General features: G+C 47.7%; 1 protein-coding gene across 1 annotated transcript; it reads left to right on the top strand.

Annotated features, from left to right (window-relative positions):
• Positions 1-878: 878 nt before the first annotated feature.
• Positions 879-22947, top strand: Fam83d (family with sequence similarity 83 member D). Its single transcript, XM_041670482.1, has 4 exons — positions 879-1393; positions 14161-14328; positions 19343-19467; positions 21505-22947. The coding sequence occupies exons 1-4, from the start codon at positions 920-922 to the stop codon at positions 22490-22492; spliced, it is 1755 nt and encodes a 584-aa protein (XP_041526416.1). The 5' UTR covers positions 879-919; the 3' UTR covers positions 22493-22947.
• The last annotated feature ends 223 nt before the right edge of the window (positions 22948-23170 follow it).

Here is a 23170-nt window from a genome sequence, read left to right as displayed (position 1 = left end):
GTCTGGGTGCAAGTGGAAAGTGGGGTTTAAATAGGACTCAGGTGTTGCCGGGTAAAAAAGTATGAAGTGATGGGGAAAGAAAGGAAGGCCATCAGTGAAGGAGCGGGTGCCACATGGATTAGTATATAGATGCATATGTGTGTGCATTTATGTTTGCACATATGTATATAGATATATATGTGTATGTTCCCAAGGTCTTACGTAGCTTGGGATGAGCTTGCATTTGGCATGCAGCACAAGATGGCTTTGAACTCCAGCTCCTCCTGCCCCAACCTCCCATGTGCTAGGAGTGTGCCACTACCCCCGGTTTTGCGCCACTGGAAAAACATTTATTTGTGCACCACGTATGCATACAGTATCCGTGGATACCAGAAAGGGCATCGGAACAGATGGAGCAATTACAGGTAGTTAGGAGCCACCAAGTAAGATGAGAGTCAAACTCAAATCTTCCAGAAGTGCTCTTAGCTGCCGAACCATCTCTTCAGTCTCCGTTTTTTTGTTTTTTTGTTTTTTTAATGAATAAATAGATGCAGGGTGGAATGGCAATATAGTTGTCCAGGAGCAAGTCCGAGTCTCTGGTCCCGGACCTCCGGTGGGGAAGCCGGCAGGGGGCGCGCAGGGACAGCTCCGGGCCCCGTCTTCTGCTGGAACCGTTCTAGGACAGCAAAGGCGGGGTAAGCTCCGATTTAAATTTCCCTCAGCCATCAAGCAGTGAGAGCAGGCAATGGGCGGGTCCGTCTTCAGAGAGAAGCCAATAGCAATAAGGGGGCGGGCTCTGCGGGTTGCCTAGAAGGCAGGCAGCCAATGGGAGATCCGGGGCGGGGCGCCGAGCCAATAGCGCGGGCTGGTTTGATTCAAAGGTGCCTATAAAAATCTCAGGCGACCGTCGCACTTCAGTGGACCCTCGCCGAGCGCTGCCATGGCTGCTCACTGTGAGCTGTTGGACGAGCTTCCCGCGGCCTGCCTGTCGCCGTGCGGACCGCCCAACCCCGCCGAGCTGTTCAGCGAGGCGCGGCGCCTGGCTCTCGAGCAGCTGCTGGCCGGTGGCCCCGAAGCTTGGGCCGCCTTCCTACGGCGCGAGCGGCTGGGCCGCTTCCTCAACGCCGATGAGGTGCGCGCGGTCCTGGGCGCCGCCGAGCGGCCGGGCGAGGATGGCGCGGCGGTGGCCGAGGACTCGTTCGGCTCCTCACACGACTGCTCGTCCGGCACCTACTTTCCCGAGCAGTCGGACCTGGAGCCGCCGGCCTTGGAGCTGGGCTGGCCCGCCTTCTACCGGGGTGCTTACCGCGGAGCCACGCGCGTCGAGGCGCATTTCCAGCCCCGCGGCGCTGGCGCGGGCGGCCCGTACGGCTGCAAGGATGCGCTGCGCCAGCAGCTGCGCTCCGCCCGAGAGGTGAGCGCCCCCTCCACCCTTCCCCGAGGTCCCCCACTCGCCTGCTTTGCAGCTCAACGCCGGAGTAGGGGAGGAACTTCGGCCTTCAGAAGCTGGAGTCGTTCGTAGTTCTGAGCCCTAATATCCGTACCCCTGGATCAGGGCCCAGTCGCGACTGTTAGTTTAGACCAAAGTGGACTGCAGAATTCCCGGGACGTTAGCTGACAACTAGATTCCACTTTCAGGAGCTTCTTAAGACACGCATTACTAAAGAGTCGCTTTACCCAGAAGATCGTTCCCAGAGACCATTGAGAATCTGTTAGTGCCACTTAACTCCCACGCGTCTTAATGTCGTAGACGGATAAATTCTATCCCAGGCCTTTGACTTCTGACCCTTCTGTGAGTGAGTCTGGTGGGAGAGCCACATCCCTTTCCCCTATGTCTGGGGCTGTTCCCGGTAGCTTTAACCCAAAATGCAAATACTTCTACATAAGCTAAACCTCTCTTTACAGGTTTTATTTATTTATTTATTTATTTATTTATTTATTTATTTATATCTTAGCTAATGTCGACTGAGGGCCTGGTGGAGGTGGGGAGGAAAGAGTCTGGCCTGCCCCACTGAAGCCTCTGCAGTGGGGTCAGGGAGGAAGATGGCTGCACTCGGGAGGGTGTGGCTATAAGTTTGCAGGCTGGCGAACACTGCTCAATTCACAGACTTCTTTTACTGTGCCAGGAACATAGTAGGCAAAGCCCCAGACCATGTCCAGACTTGGTAGGCCTGGTACCACTATATGTCAAGGTAAAGATCAGGTTGGAATTGCCAAGTCTAGGAGCAAACCTGTGTTCTGGATTTTTGTTGTTGTTTTGTTTTGTTCTCGTTTTCAAGACAAGGTCTTTAGCCCAGGCTTACCTGGAGCTCACTAAGTAGCCCAAAGCTGGCCTCAGTTCCAGGCAGTCCTCCTGCCTCAGCCTTCCTAGCTCTGAAGCCAATGTTCGGATCCGGTTTTTTTACCTGACTGGCGGGGATGCAGTGATAGAGGGTAGGTGGGTGACCCAGGGCTTTGCTGTTTGGGGAGTGATAAGGCTGTGGTAGATTAGTATCAAGCTTGTGGAGCTTTGAGTGGGCTGAGGATCTGTTTGAGCCTGAGAATGTTTTCCTTGTGGGTTCAGTACAAAACTTTTAAGCTTTTGGAAGAGGTGTATTTGTGGACCAAGTGTGCATGCCCGAAACTCTCCTCTGGGAGGAGAACTTGAGCTCCAGGGACACCTTGGAAAGGACAGTCCTGGTCTCCAGGAAGGGCAGAGATGTGGGTTGCTCTAACCTTTGCTCAGCTTGGGTGAAGGGGCACCAGAGTTAGAGGTCAGAAGAAAAACTTGCCTTAAAAGGGATCTGGCTGCAGCTGATAGTCCCTATCTTTCAGGCAATCTGGGAAACATTCCTGGTTAAGACCTGCTTTCTCCTCTACCTAGTTCCTTTTACACCCTCTCCTAGATTCTGAATTTGGAAGCTGGGCGGTGCTACTGAGGAAGGTGGTCTGTCACTTTAAATCCAATGAGCATTTTCAGTGTATATGCCAAATGTCATGTTTACACAGAACCTCCAGATTGTCACACTGCCAGGGCTGAGGCCACAGGGGAAGAGGTGTGGTCCATAACTTGTTCTTAGTTTGTGGCAGGATGGGGATATTGCTACAGGCAATGAGTAAGGGGCTAGAAGAAAATTTGGAATGGTGGTGACTTAGTCGGACCCAGAAGGAAGGGTGGAACTAGCTGATGGAGAGGATAGGGACTAGACCCACAGTGGAGTCTTTTCCATTCCAGCTCATCATACCTCAAACAAGTCTGCCTGTGACTCTCTTCCTGCCCACCCTGCCTTAATGCCGGCTCTTTGCTCTTACGAAGGTATCTCTGGCCTCCTATCATATTGCTGATCGTATTGCTGTCCCTAGCAGTAAGTCTGGCTAGTAGAAGTGTAGGTTTCAGAGGGCTGAGGTTGCAGGGAGGCCAGAGATACCTTTGTAAGAGAAAAGGGCCTGCATTAAGGCAGGGTGGGCAGGAAGAGAGTCACAGGCAGACTTGTTTGAGGTATGATGAGCTGGAATGGAAAAGCGAGAGAAGAAGGTATATGGACAGTGAGGGAGACTGGAGGTGTAGCCCAGCCATAGAGCGCTTGTCTTAGCATGCTTGAGGTCCTGGGTTCAAGCACACAGAGGGGCCAAGGGGAGAAAATACAAATGAAGGAGGTTGATACCTCTGCCTCCCAGTTCTCAGAGATCAGCCTGCCTCTGCCTTGGAGTGCTGGGACTGAGGATGTGTGCCACCAAGCTGGGTGGGGCCGAGACCTCTTAGTTTGAGCAGGCAGTGATGCTACCGCACTGGAATACAGGAAGGAAAATAAGGGGGAGACTGAGCGTTGTGGAAATGAGTTAGTTTTAATTTGAGGCATCATGAATCTGAAGTTCAGAGACCATCTCTTTAAAAAAAAAATTTAGTTGGCCTGGTGGTGGTGTTGTACACCCTTTATCTCAGCACTCAGGAGGCAGAGGCAGGTGGATCTCTTGAGTTTGACGTCATCCTGCTCTACAAAGGGAGTTCCAGGACAGCCAGGGCTATCACACAGAGAAACCCCATCTCACAGAAACCAAATAAATTAAAAAAAATCAAATAAAATTTTTAAAAAAAGAGAAAAGAAAAAAAATCAGTCAATAAAAATTGTTTGCTCAAGCCGGGCGATGGTGGCTCACGCCTTTAATCCCAGCACTCGGGAGGCAGAGGCAGGCGGATCTCTGTGAGTTCAAGACCAGCCTGGTCTACAGAGCTAGTTCCAGGACAGGCTCCAAAGCCACAGAGAAACCCTGTCTCGAAAAAGCAAAAAAACAAAAAATTGTTTGCTTAGCTGGGTGTTGTGGCACACCCTTTTGATCTCAGCAGGCAGAGGCAAGCAGATCTCTCTTAATCTCAGCAGGCAGAGGCAAGCAGATCTCTCTTAATCTCAGCAGGCAGAGGCAAGCAGATCTCTCTGAGTTTGAGGGCAGCTTGATCCTACATTGTAAGCTCCAGGCCCACCAAGGCTCCATATGGAGACCTTGTGTCAAAACAAAAAAGTTTGCTTCCTCTTTGCCAGATAGTATTTCTAGTAATCTTGAAGTAGTTGTGACTATTCTGTCCACTTTACAGAAGATGACCTGAAGTGTGGAGAGGCTAGGTCGCCTCTAGGGAGTGATGGAGCCAGGACTCTGCCCAAGGCAGATTCCGACCCTATTAACTACTGTGCCCTGTGGGGAGAAGGTGTCCTGTCCCCAGGTGGATGGGTACACAGAAGGATTAGAGGGCTGATTTGCTGACTGTCTAATAAATGCTCCCACCTGTAAAGACGTGCATGGGTCCCTGGGAGTGGCTGTGTCACTTTGGCCGTGTCCTTTGAAGTGCATTACCCGTGACAGGGAGGACTGATGGGGCATGTCTGGTGTTTTTGGGTGTCTGATCTGTTTGCCATCGTTAGATGGCGGCTCTAATTGAGCCCTTTACCAGATTACCTCGCAGTCTTTCCAGTGGCTGAGGAGGCTGACTTGGGACAGAGCAGGCGCATTCTAGGTCAGGTAGCTTGTCAGAGACTACTGTGAGGCAGGGCTGGGTTCAGGGCCTGAACTCTGCCTGGCTCCTAGGTCCACACAGTGCTTGCTTGCTTTGTTTTTCTTTTTGGAGATGGGGGTCTATGTAAGATGAGGCCAGCATTAAACTAACTGTCCTCCTGTCTCAGCTTCTTGAGGGCTTTGATGTGCCGCCATGCCACATACAGGACCCACATTTAATCTCTACCCTCCTCACCCTCCCTGCTTCCCAGCAGGCTGGAGGTCTTAAATAGTTTTCTGGATATTAGTGCTTTTAGCTCCCATTTGCATGTCTTACAAACAGGAAGACTCTAGCAAGAGCTGTCTGTTTTAGAAGGCGGGTGACTGGGACCGAGGAGTCGCTTCAGCAGGTGTAGATGCTGGCCTCCAGGCCAGACAGCCTGACCTCCACCTGTGAGCAGTGACACATATAAATAAACGAATGAATGAATGAATGAATAAATAAATAAGTGTTTGTTTTAGTTGTAAAAAAAGAAGACTGGGCTGGCCTGTTTTAAAGGGAGGAAGAATCAAAGTGGCAGAGACCAAATGGGGTAGGTGGTTCATGACCTCAAGACAATGTAGGTCCCTGGTGTTTAGATTTTATAAATTTCTATGCATTTTACCTGTCTTGGGTAGGATAGACCCAACCATGTATTTCTAGTGTCTGAAAAGAATATAGAAATCTTGTGGGTGAATGAAGGAAATGTGAATTCTGTGTGGAGGGTCCCATGTAGTGAGCCTAGAGGTGGAGGCCAGGCTGCCCTGAACTGGGGTTGGATCTAGTTGCTTGCTCCCTGCAGCATTATTTGCCCTCAGTGAGGAGATCTGAGCACCAGCCTGCATTCTCTGTGGTGGCCTGGGAGGAGCCTAGATGCCAGGTTCTATGATCGGCATACAGCATAGGATGGCAGGGGCACTCACCAAATGTCAGGACTATCTGTCTGAATGGATGACTCAGGGATGGGTTTTCCCAGCAGCTCTCTGACCGCATAGACTCCCCTGGGCATCTGACACATAGTAGGTGCTCATTAATTTTTCTCTTTTGTTCATTTAGTCTCATGCTTTTTGGCGGAGGGGGATGGAGAGGTGAGAAGGTAAACTAAGTAATTTAGGTAATTCTTTCTGCCAACTAGTGGTTGACAGAGCTATGGTCTGGAAGTGTGCCCTGTTGGACGTTTCTGATGTGCTTGTTCAGCTATCCCAGGATGCTGTTTGTTCTTCGTCCCACCTCCCCACCTTCTCCCCCTACTCTACTCCCTCCTTTTGAGATGGTTTTGATGTGTGGCCCAATCTGGCCTTGGATTTGAGATCCTCCTGCCTCAGCCTCCCATGCAGTAATATCTGGTATCCAGATATCCCGGCCTACGGATGGGAGTTCATAGGCCATGCTCACCCTCCCGGATGTCACAGTCATACTTGTCGTGCTTACTAGCTGCCATTCCTTCTATGCTTTTCTTCCAAAGAGGCCACTTTTGCGGTGACCACACCTTTGGGCATCCTTTTGATGACCAGAGCGTTAGTGGTGGCACTCTTTGCATCGTGGAAGACTCCAGCAAGGAGGAATAGTAGCTGAGGAATCTGCTGGACGTCCCTGGCACGTATGAGGATGTTCTGAAGGATTGAACTCTCCTGAGCTTGCTCAACCCTCCCCTGTGTTACGATAGAACCTGTGCTGTGGGATCAGTTCCTGTTTCAGATGCTTGGATCAGCCTGACAGGTTTTCTCAGCCTCTTCACTATTGGTGTTTGGAGTGGATGATTTTTGTCCTGGGGGCACTGTCCTGTTCACTGTTAGACACTGAGCATCCTGTCCCCACTTACTAGACAATAGTAGCATCTCTCTCTTCCCCATGACCTTCAAAACTTGTCTGCAGAAGGGACAGCAAGGAGTTACTGCTTAATAGTTGGAATTTCTGCTTTGCTGGCAAAAAGTTTAGAAAGAGCAGCAATGGCTGAACAACATTGTGAATGTATTGAGTGCCACCATTAAACAATAGTTCCATAATTCCATACACACTATTCTTTCTGTCTGCCATTTCATTTGTTTATTTTTATTAATTTTGGGAAGGGTATTTGAGACAATGTCTCACTTTGTAGTCATGACTGGCCTGGAACTTGTCATATAGACCAGACTGGTCTTGAAATCACAGAAATCCACTTACTTCTGCCTCCTGAATGTCACCATGCTTGACTTTATTCTTTTTATTAAACATCCATCTGTCAGGAAGAAAGCTACAGGATTATTCTCTGAGCCATTTATATATGGGTTTATTTCTCTCAGAAAAAGAAAAAGATCATACAAACAATATAGTGGCTATACTGGCGTTAAACAGCCTTGATGTGTGGGGTAGAATGGTACATACCTGTTTTCCTAGCTCTGGAGGGCTGAGACAGCAGAATTGGAGGTTAGCCTGAGCATACAGTAGGACCTTGTCTTGAAAAAACAAGCAAAGGAGGTCCTGATGTCAGTGATATCAGCCTCTAGAGAAGTTTCTGTTGTATTCTCCATTGACCTAATTGTTCTGCTTTTGTGTCTGTTCCCTAGAAACACTGGCTAAAACAGGAGTAGAGGTGTACTGATTGTTGTAGCTCTGGTCATACCAAAGGCCCAGCATATCACATTGGGGAAGAAATTAGTATGTGTACACCATGGAGGACCCTGTGGCTTTCAAGACAAATGAGGACAAGCTCTATACTCTGATTCAAAGTGTTTGGAGCTGCGTAGACCTATTTGTGTGCCGTTAACTACATGTGGTCATTTAAGTTTGTATAATTGAAGCTAAATTAAAAACTTAATTCTTCTGTCATCCCAAGTTCTCATGGACAACACTGTCCAGAGCAGGATGTGTCATTGTGCAGCCTTTTATCTGTGGATGGATTGAACACACAATGCTCTATGTTCTTACATATACTTGTTTATATGAAAAATGGAAGAATAACCCAGAAACTAATAATTGGAGTTATTACCTTAATGGAGAGAGAAGGAAAGGAAAAACAGGAGGGAACATGCCTTGTTTTATAGATTTCATTTTGGAACAGGAAAATGCTTTATACAGTTAGAAACTTAGAACTAGTTCCAGGACACAGGACACGAACCAAAAAAGCTACGGAGAAACCCTGTCTCGAAAATCAAAAAAACAAAAAACAAAAAACTTAGAACTGAGAAATAACCCCTCCTCACCCCACACCTTACCCCTACCCCCCAAAAAAGAACAAGAACGATAACTGCATGGTTTTCCCACTGTTTCTCAGGCTGGAACAATAGTGCCAAGTGGAGTTGAGTGAAAAATTGGTTCCTGCCCTGCTGACCTCCAAGAGAGGCGCTGTGCCATGAGTACCACTCTCTGTAGACTCGAACCCACCACATTGGCAGTCTGACACCAGCCTATAAATCCTGGGGAAACAGTACATACTAAGTTTAACTTTTGCCATGGAAATTGCATTCTTTTGTTTTTTCAACCCAGAAGATTATATCAAAGCAGTTTTTCCAAAGAATGCATGTGTGTATCTTTCTGAGACAGGGTTTCTCTGTGTAGCCCTGGTTTTCCTGGAACTCCTGTAGAGATCAGGCTGGCCTTGAACTCAGAGATCTGCCTGCCTCTACCTCTGCTGGGATTAAAGTGTGCACTACTACCACTGTGCTTCAAAGAATTTTTATTTTTAATCTCAATGAGCATTTTCAGTCCCATTAAAACATGTAGCAAGTGGTGGCTCCTGCTTGTAATTAGCTAAAGCAGGAGCAAATTCAATTTGTGACTAGCCTGAGCTAATACCAAAACCTTTCTCAAAACAAAACATGAAACCCAAAGGGGAAACAGTATGTTTGATATCTTTAGCAAGAGACTCTGTAGGTGATTGATGGTGATGTGCTTAGCATAGGGAATTCGGTGGCCAGGCTTCCAGGCTATCTAGGCTGACACACTGCTGAATGTATACAAGGCTTTGGCTGAATTCCAAACATTCTGTACGCCTGATCTGCCTTTATGACTCTTGGGTGGGAAGGAAGGGAAATTGAGGCACACAGGAAAGGGGTGATTGACATGTGCTTCCTGCGAGAATGAGAACAGGAATGACTGGCCATGAGTGGTCCCTTCAGGCTGTGTGTGTGCCTGGTCAGAGCCCTGAGCAGCCTGGATCAAGGGTGTGTGACAGTAGAGCAGGCTTTGTTTCAAGGACCCCGAACTTCAGGTGAAATGACTTGTCCAGGCATAATGGCAGAATCAGAATTAATACTATGGGTAGCTGCCACTGAGGTTTTTCTGTGTGTGGGTTCTCTCATTGGCTGAATCACCACCAAAGGGCTTGAGATTTTATGCAAAGGTTATTTGCATATTCTAGAAGCCAGTACAACCTAACATGTACAGCATGCCTGATTCTGCAGAGTGGAAGTCCAGGTTGGTTTTGCAGCACATTTACATGACAGCTGAGCTTCACATGGTCCCCTATTCAGTTTAGCTCTGGCTTTATCAGCAGAACTGCAGAAGAGAGAGGGTGCTTTCTCGGCATGCTGGGGAGTTGTGAACTTCCTTGACAGTCATCATGTTGTTTCAAGTTGTCCTTCGTGGTGGACTTGTGCCCATGTGGGATCCTCTACTGTCCCCCCCACCCCCCAGGATTACTGCAAGTTCTTAATAATTATGAGATCCCCACATTAGACTTGTCTGAAGCAGTGTTTAACTCAGCGTGCTTCTAATGGTAGGCTTTGGTGGCACACAGATTTGGGTTGACATTTCAGCCCTTGCACTGAACCCTTGAACCCATTATCTAGCCTTTCCAAGCTGGGGATGATGGTTAATAGGGCTTTGGAATCTCTATAGAGATCTTCTTGAGGTTTTGGGCTAAATGGCAGAGGTAGAAATTCCAGTTCTGCCTAATGAGTGGTGTCTGGGCTCTACACGTTTTCTGAGGCAGACACCTGTGATCTCTGTTCTTCAGACATGTGGGTGTTGGTGAAAATCAGCAGTGGGTTCTTCTAAGGAACTGATAGATAGGCTTGTGGTTGGTTACTCAAGCTGAAGATGGGGGACTAGACACATGGGTGACCTTTCCAGATGTGACTTGAGGAAGCACAGGTAATGTGGAATCAACATCCCTCTTCCCCAGCTTCTGGCCAGCTGGGTGCTTCCTCCATGGGTATCTGGAGTTTAGGTGTGACCCTAAAAAAGACTCTTGGAAATTACCACACTTCTAACTCTGAGAGAAGGGGCTGGGTCCATGCAACTCAAGCTTAGAGAGGTGGTGCCTAGGGTGGCTGTGGGCACTTTGTGGGGGTGGGCTAGACACCCCCTAAAGGGAGAGTAGATTCAATGGCAGACATCTGTACTGCCTTCCTAGTCCAGGTGTTCTGCCTGTGTTCAGCAGTCTGCAGCATGAGCACTTAGGCCAAGGAGGCTGTGCATGACTGCCATTACCCGCAGATTTGAACCCACCGCCTGGCAATCTGACACCAGCCCATAAATCCTGGGAAAACAATACACGTTAATTAGTTTGACTTTTGCTGTGGAAATGTCCACTCTTCCAAGTGGATGTGTCCACCTGGAAAAGAGGACTAGACTGGTGCAGTCTGTAAAGGACTGTCTCTTCTAAGAGGTGAGAAGCTGCAGGCCTGCTCCAGCTGTGTAGGACTTGGGTGTCTGAAGGCAGGGCTGGAGGGGGTAAGCAGAAGGGTCTGGGGAGGGCAGGCTTTGAAGGAGGGAGAGCCTTCCTGTTGAAGGCTGCCACAGGAGTGCTGGGCTCTTGCTAAGGCAAGTCTTCAAGGCTTCCTACTTTAGTAAGAAAGGAGGATGTGCTGGATGTTGGGAAAGGAAAGCATCTGTCACCCTCAGATACCCTGAATCAGACAGGCCTTCATATTTAGCCTGTGGGAAAGGTTAAGGCTTTAAAACCAAAGATGAACCAAATTGCAAATTACGACTCATTAGCTAACAAAAGTGTTGCTTGTACACCTGTTTTATTAATTGGGCAATCAGAACTGTTTGGCAGGCTTTGTGCTCTGGGCCCTGCTCCCATTCTGCCTCTGGTGGCCCTCTCCAACCCTGCCAGCTTGACTGGGTTTCTAGTCCCTGTTTCAGTAGCCCCTAGGGTATGTTCATTGCCCATCACTCTGCATCATCTGGGTTCTCCTTTCCCATTTGACTAGGTTCTCACCCTGGGGACCAGCCCATCACCTAGCTGTATATAGCTCACAGATGCTCCACTGACCTTCAGAGAGGCCAACAGGTCTGCCTAGTTTTCTCTTGCCTTTTTCCAGGATCTCTATTCCAATTCTTGCACCTTGGAGTCAAGTGCACTCTATGAAAATTTTACTGCTACCTTTGAGTCAGGCTCAAGGATCTCTCACCAGCTTGTATGTATTTCTGTGACCCTGTGCCCATTGCTGAGCTTTCCCATGGCTCCTTCTGCTCCCCTGTAGCCTCAGAGCTTCTGGCTGGGGCTTTCCTTTTTCAGTCCCTAGTCCTGCAAAAGAGCTGCAGAAATTTGTTAGATTCAAAGATGCCCATCCCCCACGGGGTTGCAGGCATAGAGGTTCCTAGTCCTGAGTTGGATGGAGGAAGTAGGTTCTGCGGCAGCATCTCTCCCTGCACCTGTCTCTTCCGGATTCATCTTTCTCTCTATTCTGCCTATGAAGGCAGTGTGGGCTAAGAAGGACTGACATGGATTCCATAGCCTTCTACTATTCCTCTTTGCCAGTCACGTTCCATGGCTCCCTTTCCTGCATACTGTACATTCCAGCTGCACTGGTATGCACCCCGTCCTTCCCATCCTCTTCTGTCATCACGTGGTTTCCTGTCTGACAGCCCTTCACTTCTCCAGTGGCCTCTTGTCCCAGGCAGGCCTTGAACATGGGATCTTTCTGCCTCAACTTTCCAAGGAGTTGAGATTACAGATCTGTGCAGCCAGGCCTGGTTCCGTTTCTTGTTCTTGTCTGTAGTTCAGCTCAGATATTACCTCTTCCAGGAAGCCTCCCTCCTCTCTCTATAGGTGCCTATAGGTGCCTGCCCTCACATAGGAACTGACTTACTGCTCCCTACAGATTACGGACACATCATTTTGCTTTCCTCACCCCCTATTCTGTCAGCCCTGTGTAGCCATCTCTGTGCCCAGGTAGGGTCAGCCTGCAGTGGACTCAGACACCAGCTGCCTCACTGAGCTAAGCCCATTCCACACTTCCACTCATTTAACCATCTCAGATGTCCTGTCAGTCCGTGCTCTTGTTCAAACCTTCCAGAGGGCAAGGACACTACGGCTGAGAGAGATTAAGCACCAAGTGGCCATGCTGAGCTCTGTGTCCTGGCTTTTACCTTAAACCCTGCTACAGGCCCCAAATGAACAGGTTGGGCACAACCCTCACAACAACATATAAAAACCATCAGAGCCAATAAGCTTCTGAAGATGCTTCTTGTTTTGTTTCCCTCACTGTTGAGGTTTTATGAAGGTCAGGCAGGGAGTGGGGTGGAGGCAGCCAGAGAGACACTTGGTCATCCCAGGTGGCACTTGCTTCTGGGAGCTGGCATTTCAGGGTCATTCATCTGAGCAACTGGAACCCTGGCATGTTAGAAAGGTAGCAACATTGCCCATTTGTCTCTGCATTTCTCTCTCTCTCTCTCTTAGTTTTTCCCTAAGATAGGCTTTCACTTTATCTAGGCTGACCTCAGCCTCCTGAGCTTGGATTATATGCTTGTGCCCCCATTCCTGGCTTCTGTGTTTCTTTTTAACCCTACAAATGCTTAAGGGGTAAAGCCTTCCAGTTACCCACTGTGGCTAGCTCTCCACCATGGAGATGAATGCATTCCATTTGAGGGCCTCTGCGGCAGAAGAAGGAAGGGGAGGTGAGATTTAAAAGTAATCATAGTGCTCAGCCAAAGGGTTAATGTGATTCAGAGACAAGGGATTTTGACTGTTGAAGCTGGGAGATGGAGAAGCCTGACCACTCCCGATTGCAAAATAGCTCCCAGATGCTGGCTTCCTGACTTGCTTTGTAGGGACTTGTTCTAAGCCTAGACGTTTTTACAACCTTGCCTCCCTGCCAGGAGTTTCTGCAGGCAGTTGAAATAGCAGCCTCTGTAAGTGAGGGAGGGAAGCCAGGGACCACCAAAATCTCCCTTGTGATGGCTGTCAAGGTAGCTGCAGCCCACACTGGTAACATGGGCAGTTGAGCAGACACCAGGGGTCTCCTGGACCCTGCCCTTGTGCAGTTCTTTAGGTTTTAGAGCAGGCCTGTTTTGTAGCCGGGGAAGCAGACATCCAAAACAGTGGACACATGGGTGAGCATTGGCTCTTAGCTGTGGTCTGAGCTGACTGTAAAAAAATCAGTTCTTATCAAGGGCACACATGTCGGGGGAAAATAAAGAACAGAGCTGAGCCAAAGGTCAGAATCTTCAGAAAATATTTCCATTCTTGTCCTGACTGGTGGGGAGTGTGCGGTGTTGGAAACAGAAGATGGGATGGAGGTGCTGTAAGCTTTGTCTGATCATTTCAAGAAATGAATTGGTAATGAAATGGAGTCTTTCTGAAAACAAGGTAAAAGTACTCGGACCATGATCCAAAATCAGACAATAGAAAAAAAAAAGTGGACTTGAATATTAATAGTCAAAAAGGGCTTCCTAGAGAATCCGAGGTGACTTTTTCTTCTTTGCATTTATTTATTTGTGTGTTGGTACACATGTGGTATGGCATACTTGTGGAGATCAGACAACAGCTTGCAGGAGCTGGTTTTCTCCTCGTACCATGTGAGTTCTGGGTATTGAATACAGGTCATCTGGTTTGGTAACGTGTGCCTTTGCTAGCTGACTCATCTTGCCAGCCCCAAGATTTTATTTATCAACTATATAGCTATAGAATCTGAAGCCTGACCGGGAAAGCAGTGTGATTCAGATCCCAGTGTATTGGTCTAAGAACATAGACAACTTGCCAGTCCAAATTGATCCTGGAAGGTGGGGTTTAGTGATGGCACAGAACTTAAGTGAGAAGTTTGCCAGTGTAGACTAGGTTGACTGGGGGACACTGGGGAGTGTCAGCTGGCTGGGCCAAGCAAAGATTTGTGAGATATGGGTGCCTGGATGTCTTTGGGGTGGAAAAGAGCTGATGCTGAGGGGAGGCCCACACTGCTGAAGAAGGGAGTGTGTGTGAGGACGGTGTTTGAGTTCCTTACTTCTCTTCCTGCCTCATCTCATAGGTGATTGCTGTGGTAATGGACGTTTTCTCAGACATCGACATCTTCAGAGACCTACAGGAGATTTGTAGGAAACGGGGTGTGGCTGTGTACATCCTTCTGGACCAGGCTCTGCTCTCCCACTTTTTGGACATGTGCATGGATCTGAAAGTTCATCCTGAGCAGGAAAAGGTTTGTGAGACACTATTTCCCGTTTTTCCTCTGTCAGCAATGTGACAGAGTGCCCGTGGTCTACAGTGTGGTGGTGGTGGTGGTGGTGGTGGTGGTGGTGGTGGGTGGTGGTGGTGGTGGTGGGTGATGGTGGTGGTGGGTGGTGGTGGTGGTGGTGGTGGTGGTGGTGGTGGGTGGTGGTGGTGGTGGTGGGTGGTGGTGGGTGGTGGTGGTGGTGGTGGTGGTGGTGGTGGTGGTGGTGGTGGGTGGTGGTGGTGGTGGGTGGTGGTGGTGGGTGGTGGTGGTGGTGGTGGTGGTGGTGGTGGTGGTGGGTGGTGGTGGTGGTGGTGGTGGGTGGTGGTGGTGGTGGTGGTGGTGGTGGGCTCACTGACATGTGAGGAAACTGAAGTCTCAGAAAATGAACACCAGCCAGCCGTGACCTTGCAGTTCCATTCCTCAGTAACTACCCAAGAGGAGAGAAACACACACAGCGACATATCTGTTCATAGATGCTGGCAGTTTCATCAGCTAATAAGTGGATAAACAAACACACTAGCTCTTCAAAACAATAGAATAGTATTCACCCTTCAAAAGTATTGAAGTGCTGACACATGCTACCGCATGGGTGAACCTGAAAACAAAATAGTTAAGTGTAGGAAGTCATACTGAAGTGATCATGTTTATCATATATACGAGGGCCAGAACAGGGTCTTCTGTAGAGAGAGAAAGGTAGATTAACATCAAGTTTGGGGGCATGTGATAGAGGGCTGGGTAGGTTTGTAGCTAAAGGGGTACAGGTAATGAGAAAGTTCTACAACTGTGGAAATGGTTTTGTGTATCCATAAAAGTGTAGATTTGCACACTAAGCAGGTGAATTTTGTGATGCATGAATTACATCTCCATTAAGCCATTGTAAAAATAAAAAGGCAAAATTGCTCTCAGGTTTCCCAGCAGTGAGCACAGACCAGTCGTAGCCAAGCCAGTGCTTGGAGACTGCTGCCACCTGCCACCATGGCTCCAGGTGGCTCCGCTTTTAGCCACAGAGACTGTCTTGGAGCTCTCCTTCTGTGCCTGGCACTGCTCACTGCTCTGACAGATGTGGCAGCGCTCACACTCATGGTGGCCCTGTCAGGTTGTGGTCCTGATTGTGGATCAGGAAATGGTGAGATCAGGAGCCCAGGAGTCCACAGCTACAACATGGCCCAGGCTTTGGCTCAGTCTGCCTTCCTCTCACCCCATTTGTGCAGTCGCTTGTCACCCACTGCTGCTCACGACAGAACCAGGTTTATGTCCTTTTCTCTGGGCATGAGAATAATTCAGTATCTCCATATAAGGCCACGACCCTGGCCTAGTCTCTTTGGGAATGCGGTAAGAGAAGCATTTGTTATAGAACTCATGTTCTAAAGAATGGAGCAGCTTGGGAAGGTCAGCACATAATTCATCATCATGCTGCCAGGCACTTCTTGGCACAAGGAATGCAGCATTCAGCAGAGAAGTCAGCCTTTGCCCCTCTAGGCCTCTGTGAGAGGCCCTGACTTAGTGCCTTGTAAACAGACAGATAGGTTTTTACAAAATTTCATCTCTTTAGCATTCCTCCAGAGCGCCTGCTGACTGCTTTTCCTAATAAGCAAACCAAGGTTTGCTGAATAAGGTCATTACTAGCTTGTCATTTGTACCACAGGGCAATTCATGATACAGATAGGATTGGGCTTTGAGACTCAAATGGGGCAGCCGTGTGACTCAGCAGTCAGCTTGAATATAAGTCCAGGAGGGCCAAGGAAGATGCCAATTGGGCATGGTAAAGAGCACTGCCGTCTATCCAGGTATTTAGGCCACAGCTGCTCTTGTGGAAGGGGCCAGGGTATAATTTCAAGGTGCTCTTGGGTAATTAGGCCGAGTCTCAGCTGCAGAACAATGACAGAACTGTCCCAGCTGTGACAAAGCCATTTGCTCTGCTTCATCAACAAGGCAGAAACCCAGGAGTGATTGCTGACTTTGTTGGCGGCTGCCTTCATGGTGGTCCAGAGCCTCTGCAGGGAGTTTAAAGACAGTTTGTCTTTATAGTAGGTTATCTCCTTCCTAGGTAGGCACCAGCTTCCCTCCTAGGCTTTTCTGTGTTGTGGGTCTATGTCTCAGAGGCTCCTCCTACCCTGGGCTCTGATTGGTTCAGTATTTTGAGTCACTCTGTCTACAAGAATCTGGCTGCATATTCATGGACAGGTGTGCAGAAGTGCTGTGTCCACAATTACAGGCTTCCACGACATTCAGCTATGTTAAAGGATAGGATACAGCCATCTCTAGCCCTACAGGTAGGCTGTGTTTATGCTCACTATGTGTTGACTTACCTACTCCATCCAGCCAATATCATGTGCTCATCTGTGAAATATTCCAGTTTTTAAAGAAAAACTTTACCTTGAAATTGAGATTTATGAATGGTTATAGAGGTGGATACCTGAGTTTGGGTCCCAACATGCATGTCTCATAAGCACATGTAATTCTAACTCCAGGGTATCTGACACACTCATGTGCACATACTCACACATAGATACTCATAATTTAAAATCTTTTAAAAATCATCTTTTTAAAGATTTAAGAAACTGCAGCAGTAATATAAGGAATTTCTGAATGTTCTGTGTCCAAATTTTTCAATTATTGTTATTATCTCATTGTCCTCAGTGGGCAGTGGTGGTGGCGCATGCCTTTAATTCCAGCATGTGGGAGGCAGAGGCAGGCGGATCTCTGAGTTCAGGGCCAGCCTGGCCTACAGAGTGAGTTCCAAGACAGCCAGGACTACACAAAGAAACCCTCTCTTAAGCCCCCAGCCCCCCAAAATGTCAGTTAGATTTAGCACCATCTTATCTCTGCCCCTTCTGAATCTCAGCTTTGTTTCACTATTGCCCCTTCTGCAGCCCAGGATCCAGTCCAGCAGGGCACCTTGCACCCACTAGTGAAGTCTCCCTGGCTCTTAACCTCCACCTTTGTGGTTTGACATTGGACACTTGTGGAGAACACTAGCCATTGTTCTGTAAATTTGTATTTATCCTGTTACTCCCTGTGGTTCAGTTCCTATGCATTTTGATAAGAATACCAAAGACATAATTGTATGTCCAGGCATTAGGTTTTAATTTTAATATCTTATTTGGCAATAATGGCAGAATCGCAGAGCTGCAGACAGCACAGGGAGTACCATGTATGTCTTACCTGGCTTCCCAGTAGTTTGTTTGTTGCACTGTATGACAGTCCGGAGCTGGAGCCTGGAAGTGGTGTTGGTGTACCTGTGCCCTTTGTTGCCCACGCGCATGAAGGTAGAACTGCTGGTACTCACCTTTAATCACAGAGACAGTGGATCCGAGAATCTGAGGCCAGCCAGGGCTTCATAGACAGATCTTGTCAAGAAGGAAGGAAAATTGCTCTGCCACCACATAGATCACCCTCATACTTCACCTCAGAGGTCATGTCACTCCTGTCTGTTATTCTGTCACATCCTACAGTGTGTGTCTTTCTGAGATTGGCTTTTAGCCCTTGGCTCAGTGTTTTTGAGCACCATGTAAGTTACATGTTTCAAAAGCTTGCTCTTTTTAATGTGTTTGTTTTATTGCTGAGTGTCCAGGTGTGGTTGTGTCATAGTCTACTCTAACTGTTAGGAACGGAGTTGCTGTGGCTGCTCATGCTGAGACTTGGCAGACATGGGTCTCCCTCCTCTGCTTCATGTGATGTCTTGCTTAGGATTTCAGTCATCAGTTACTTTTTTCTCTAGTTTTTGAGGGCAAGAAGTACACCTCGCACCTCTGCTGTTTAGTGAGGTGTGTGGGAGAGGCTCTCTGTTTCTATAGAATAGAAAAGATTCAAATGATTCTAAACATTTACTTAAAATGTAAAATTTATTATTATCATCGTGTGTGATGTGTGTGCAATGCACATGAGGTCAGAGGACAACTTTGTGTGTCAGGTCTGTCCTTCTATCTCTATGTGGGTTCCAGGGATTGAACTTAGCCTGTCAAGGTTACATGACAAGCACTTTAAGATTTATAGTGATATACCACTTCTATTCTGCTCAAGATTGTCTTCATATTTTGCATGCCGTTATGTATGCATTTGTATGTGTCATCTCTATGGGAATAATTGTGCATCCATGAGTTCATAGTGTACCTTTTTGGTTACTGTGTACCTGTAAGAGATGTGAACTGGCTGATTAATCCCCACATGGTGTATTAGAGACTTGACCTGATTACAGCTTGAAGCCCCTTCCAATGTGGAAGTAAGTGAAGTAGGCTATTATTCCTTATTGATGCAATGAGACAAAGAAATAGGAGAAGTGCCGGCTTAGTTTTCAATCCTTACCAAATGTTATTCATTACTAACATATGTTCTTTGATTATTTTATCTCCCCTGCTTTTGTTTCATAATCATTACTTGGATTCTATTGGTTTCTTCCAAAAAGCAAATGTTCTTTATAGTGCATGCACACATGAGTTAAGGATCTCTAAATATCAGCCAAGTGTGGTGGTGCAGGCCTGTAATCCCAGCACTTGGGATTGCATGTCCAAGGCCAGCCTGGATGATAAAAGACCTCTTCTCTACATAGGAAAAGATGGGCTAGATGCAGAAGTAACATTACTTGAGCAGTGCCTGACTAGTGTATCATGTGTGCTGTCTCTCAGTGGTGACCCTATGCTAAGCTCCTGCAAACAGGTGAGTTGGGGAGCAGGAAGCTCTGCCTGCTGGACAGTGTCACTGTGTTGGGGAGCAGGAAGCTCAGCCCACTGGACAGTGTCACTGTGTTGGGGAGCAGGAAGCTCAGCCCGCTGGACAGTGTCACTGTGTTGGGGAGCAGGAAGCTCAGCCCGCTGGACAGTGTCACTGTGTTGGGGAGCAGGAAGCTCAGCACGCTGGACAATGTCACTGAGTTGGGGGGCAGGAAGCTCTGCCCGCTGGACAGTGTCACTGTGTTGGGGAGCAGGAAGCTCAGCCCACTGGACAGTGTCACTGTGTTGGTCTCTGATTTTATTTTTTCCTCCTACTCCCTGCCCCACAGCTGATGACAGTGCGGACTATTACAGGAAATATCTACTATGCAAGGTCAGGAACAAAGGTTGTTGGGAAGGTTCATGAAAAGTTCACACTGATTGACGGCGTCCGGGTAGCCACAGGCTCTTACAGGTATGGTTTGAACAGTGCCTCACCAGTTAGTCCAGACCCTGTAGAGGAGTAAATGCTTGCTCCTGTCAACAAGAGCCCTTCTGATAGCACCCCCCCGCCCCACTGTGTGTGTGTGTGTGTGTGTGTGTGTGTGTGTGTGTATGCGGGTGTGTGTGAGTTGGTTCATCATAGTCATCTTTTGTTGGATGTAGATGGGATAAGAGTCTCTTTCTTTTCCCTGTGGTCCACAAAACTAAGGTAAAAGTTAAACAAAACTTGAGATTCTACAGTTAGACTCTGGCATTCAAGTCTTGGCCTAGGGCTTTGGGGAAAAACTGGATGCTAATTGGCCTCAAATCCTGGTTTCCTGGGGACTTGGACCCCACTTACTCTACTTACTTGAAGGTAAGGACATTTCAGACTGAAGCTACTAATTTATACTTAACTGTAAGGTTGTTGTAAGCCTTGTAATGAGTACTTTAGTCTAGAAAGCACTGGGCATATTCCAGGCCCACTTGGAAAATCCCACTTTGCCAGTAGCATCTTTGGGTGGAGAGCAGGAAGATGAATGAAGGGTTGAGGTAACAGCTGGCAATGCTAATCTCTGGAAGTTATACCATTCTTACTCACTCCGTGTCATGCTGTGTGCTTGGCCATCTCTCTATTGCATTGGCCAATGGTACGTGCCGGTACAGAGTTTGGAAAAACAAAACAAAACAAAACCCAGTTTTGTAGAGTGTGCATCCTTGGTGGATTTGTGCCAGCCATGGTTTTGTGGCAGGTGAGGTAGTAGCTCTGGGTGCCCTTCCTTTTCACACAGTAGCTCCATTGTTCAGAACTGTGCACAACATGCTCTTGAGACTTCCTTCTGTGAGACACTTGTAAATACCAAGGGGACTTACACATTCCCCAAAGTGGATTTAATTTGTACCGATGAAACTTGACTGAATGGTTTTTGGCTGTTTGAAAACCTATAAACATAAAAACTGCCCTCTACACATGCACTGTCCTACCACCCATGACAGTGATACTCCCGTGTGTTGGGACACGCTACAGCCCTAAGGTTAGGTAGCTTCTTTGATTCTCTTACCCCATCATGGGTATTCCAAAGACTCCTGGTCTCCGAAGCAGTTATCAGGCAATGTGTGTATTAGTCATGGTTCTTAGTTGCAAGAAATAGTTGAAACTGAGTTTCAGGGTCTCCCATTAGTGCTGCTTGCTTTTGGCTCAATGTAAGGAGACTAACTCAGAGTGCAGAGTGAGACAGCAGCCTGCAGACAATGCTAGGGTGAGAAGGTGCAGCTGACTGTAGCTCCCCTCGGTCTTGGGGGATGTTTATTAGAACACTATCCCTGACTTCTGCCTTGCTCTTTATTCTTTGATACCCTCTTCCTTTGAAGGCAGAGACCCTTGCTTACTGACCCAAACTGCAGCAGCTGTTTCCCAAAGGGAGAGACTCCTGAAGCAGGGACACACATCTCTGAAAACCCGTTTGGCCCTTGAGGAGTCACAGATGCACTTGGATGAATTCCAGGGATCAAACATTGGCCGTTCTGGACCACACTGAGACTAGAGTGTGTGCATGGAAGGTTTTGTGGGTAGAGACAAGTGTAGGTTCTGTTTTCAGAAGAGGAGGAAGAGGTGCTGGACAGGGAAGAGCACCAAGCTAATGAGCTATAAAATGTGCTGAGCACTGGCGTGCTGGTGGAGTAGCCATCTCCACCTGAGAAACTGGAAAAAGTGCCACTAGCTTCCCACTTTTGCATCTCCTGCTGATTCTCTACCCTTAAAAAAAGGCTGCTGGCCTAAATATTGTATACCTTTCTCCTAGGATACAACAGCCTGAGGAGTGTGTGTGTGTGTGTGTGTGTGTGTGTGTGTGTGTGTGAGAGAGAGAGAGAGAGAGAGAGAGAGTGTTAAGCTATTAGCCTCCTTTGTTTTTGACATGCATATTTGTTATTTCATAGACAGCACAGCCGCCACTCTTATATGACAGCTACTGAGAATAAGTAAACTGAGATCCCTTATCTTTACTTGTTTGTGTTTTTAATCCTTCAGTTTTACATGGACCGATGGCAAATTAAATAGCAGTAACTTGGTAATTCTGTCCGGCCAAGTGGTTGAACATTTTGATCTGGAGTTCCGGATCCTGTATGCCCAGTCAAAGCCCATCAGCTCCAAACTCCTGTCCAACTTCCAGATCAGTGGCAGGTTTGACCATCTGGCTGACCGAAAGCCACAGTCGATGGAGCCCACACTGGGCAATCTGCTGCGCATGCGGCTGGCCAGACTCTCTAGTACTCCCAGGAAGACCAGCCTGGGCCCAGAAGTGCCACCAGAAGATAGAGCCAAAACCAAGCGCCATGATTCTGAGGCTTCTACCATCAGTGATGAAGACTATTTCTATAGCCACAAGGACCAACTCGAGGATAGCAAGGTGGTTGATGCTGCTACCCAAACAGAGCCAGAAGAGACTGCTGCAGTAAGCCTGAGTGAGGTGGGAACACAAACCAGTTCCAGTGTGGCGTGTGTTGGGATCCAAACCACAGTAGTCACGAGGGCAGCAAGCTCCCAGGCCACAGTGTGGTCCAAGTCCACTACCACACAGACTGAAGCTGATGAGAGCTTCTTTCCTCAGGGTGCCCAGTCTAAAGAAGGGTCACCTGAATCCAGGATGTCGGTGTCGAGATCTTCTAGTCTGAGGTCATCCTCTTCTATGTCTTCCCAGGGCTCATTGGCTAGCTCTGTCAGCTCTCATATCTCCCTAACAGCCCCTGACCTCCACACTCCTGGATACCCCAAGTACTTGGGTCTGGGCACCCCCCACCTGGATCTGTGCCTGAGGGACTCATTCAGAAATTTGAGTAAAGAGCGGCAGGTTCACTTCACTGGCATCAGGTCCCGACTCAACCAGATGCTGACTGTGCTGTCCAGGAGAACCCTCTTCTCAGAACACTACCTCAGCTACGGTCTGGGAAGCTTTACTAGAGCGTCTATGAACGTGGTTTCTGTCAGGGACATAGCACTTTATCCCCCCTATCAGTGACTGCTATGTTCAGCCAGCCCTCTCCAGGCCAGCAGGACTACCTGCTCCACCAAGTTCCACATTCCCCAGCCATCTCTTACACCTCTGGGTTTAAGTCTAGACATTGATGTTTTTGTGTTCTGTAGAAGCCACCTGTTGGTTTAAACACTATGCATACTTTTTTTTTCTTTTTGCACTATTATAATATATCTCAACACTACATATGTGTTTTAGGGTTTTAGGTTGATTGTGTGTGTGTGTGTTGCACTCAGATGCCCTTAGTGTTTTGAATCACCACTTTAGGATCAGAATCATATTTAAAAGTTAAACAATATTGTTTCTTAACTGACGTTTTCTTGAATAACTGTGTTCTTAGCATTAAATAAGTTTAGACAACTTTTTGTTGGCCTGTGTTTGATTTTCCTTTCTGGCAACCTTTTCTTTATCTTTAACGGTATGTCATAAATAAATGTACCATATAGGTATTTGTGTGATTTGTTTCTGTCTTGTTGTTGTTGTTTGTTTGATTTTTAAAGATTTATTTATTATGTACATAGGGGTTTTGCCTGCATGTATCTGTGTGAGAATGCCAGATCCCCTGGAACTGGAGTTACAGACAGTTGTGAGCTGCCATGTGGGTGCTGGGAACTGAACCTGGGTCCTTTGGAAAAGCAGCCAGTGCTTTTGCCATTTCTCCAA

This window comes from Microtus oregoni, unplaced genomic scaffold, assembly GCF_018167655.1.
Source record: "Microtus oregoni isolate MIOR12 unplaced genomic scaffold, Mior012 000020F_ref0000438, whole genome shotgun sequence".
Classification (NCBI taxonomy): domain Eukaryota; kingdom Metazoa; phylum Chordata; class Mammalia; order Rodentia; family Cricetidae; genus Microtus; species Microtus oregoni.
This window is presented reverse-complemented; position numbering and strand designations above follow the sequence as displayed.

Excerpts from the sequence above, each read along its gene's own strand:
- Fam83d (XM_041670482.1), top strand. The coding sequence starts at position 920 with ATGGCTGCTCACTGTGAGCTGTTGGACGAGCTTCCCGCGGCCTGCCTG. Across the intron at positions 1,394-14,160 it reads AGCTGCGCTCCGCCCGAGAG|GTGATTGCTGTGGTAATGGA; the intron begins GTGAGCGCCCCC and ends CTCATCTCATAG. Across the intron at positions 19,468-21,504 it reads GTAGCCACAGGCTCTTACAG|TTTTACATGGACCGATGGCA; the intron begins GTATGGTTTGAA and ends TTAATCCTTCAG.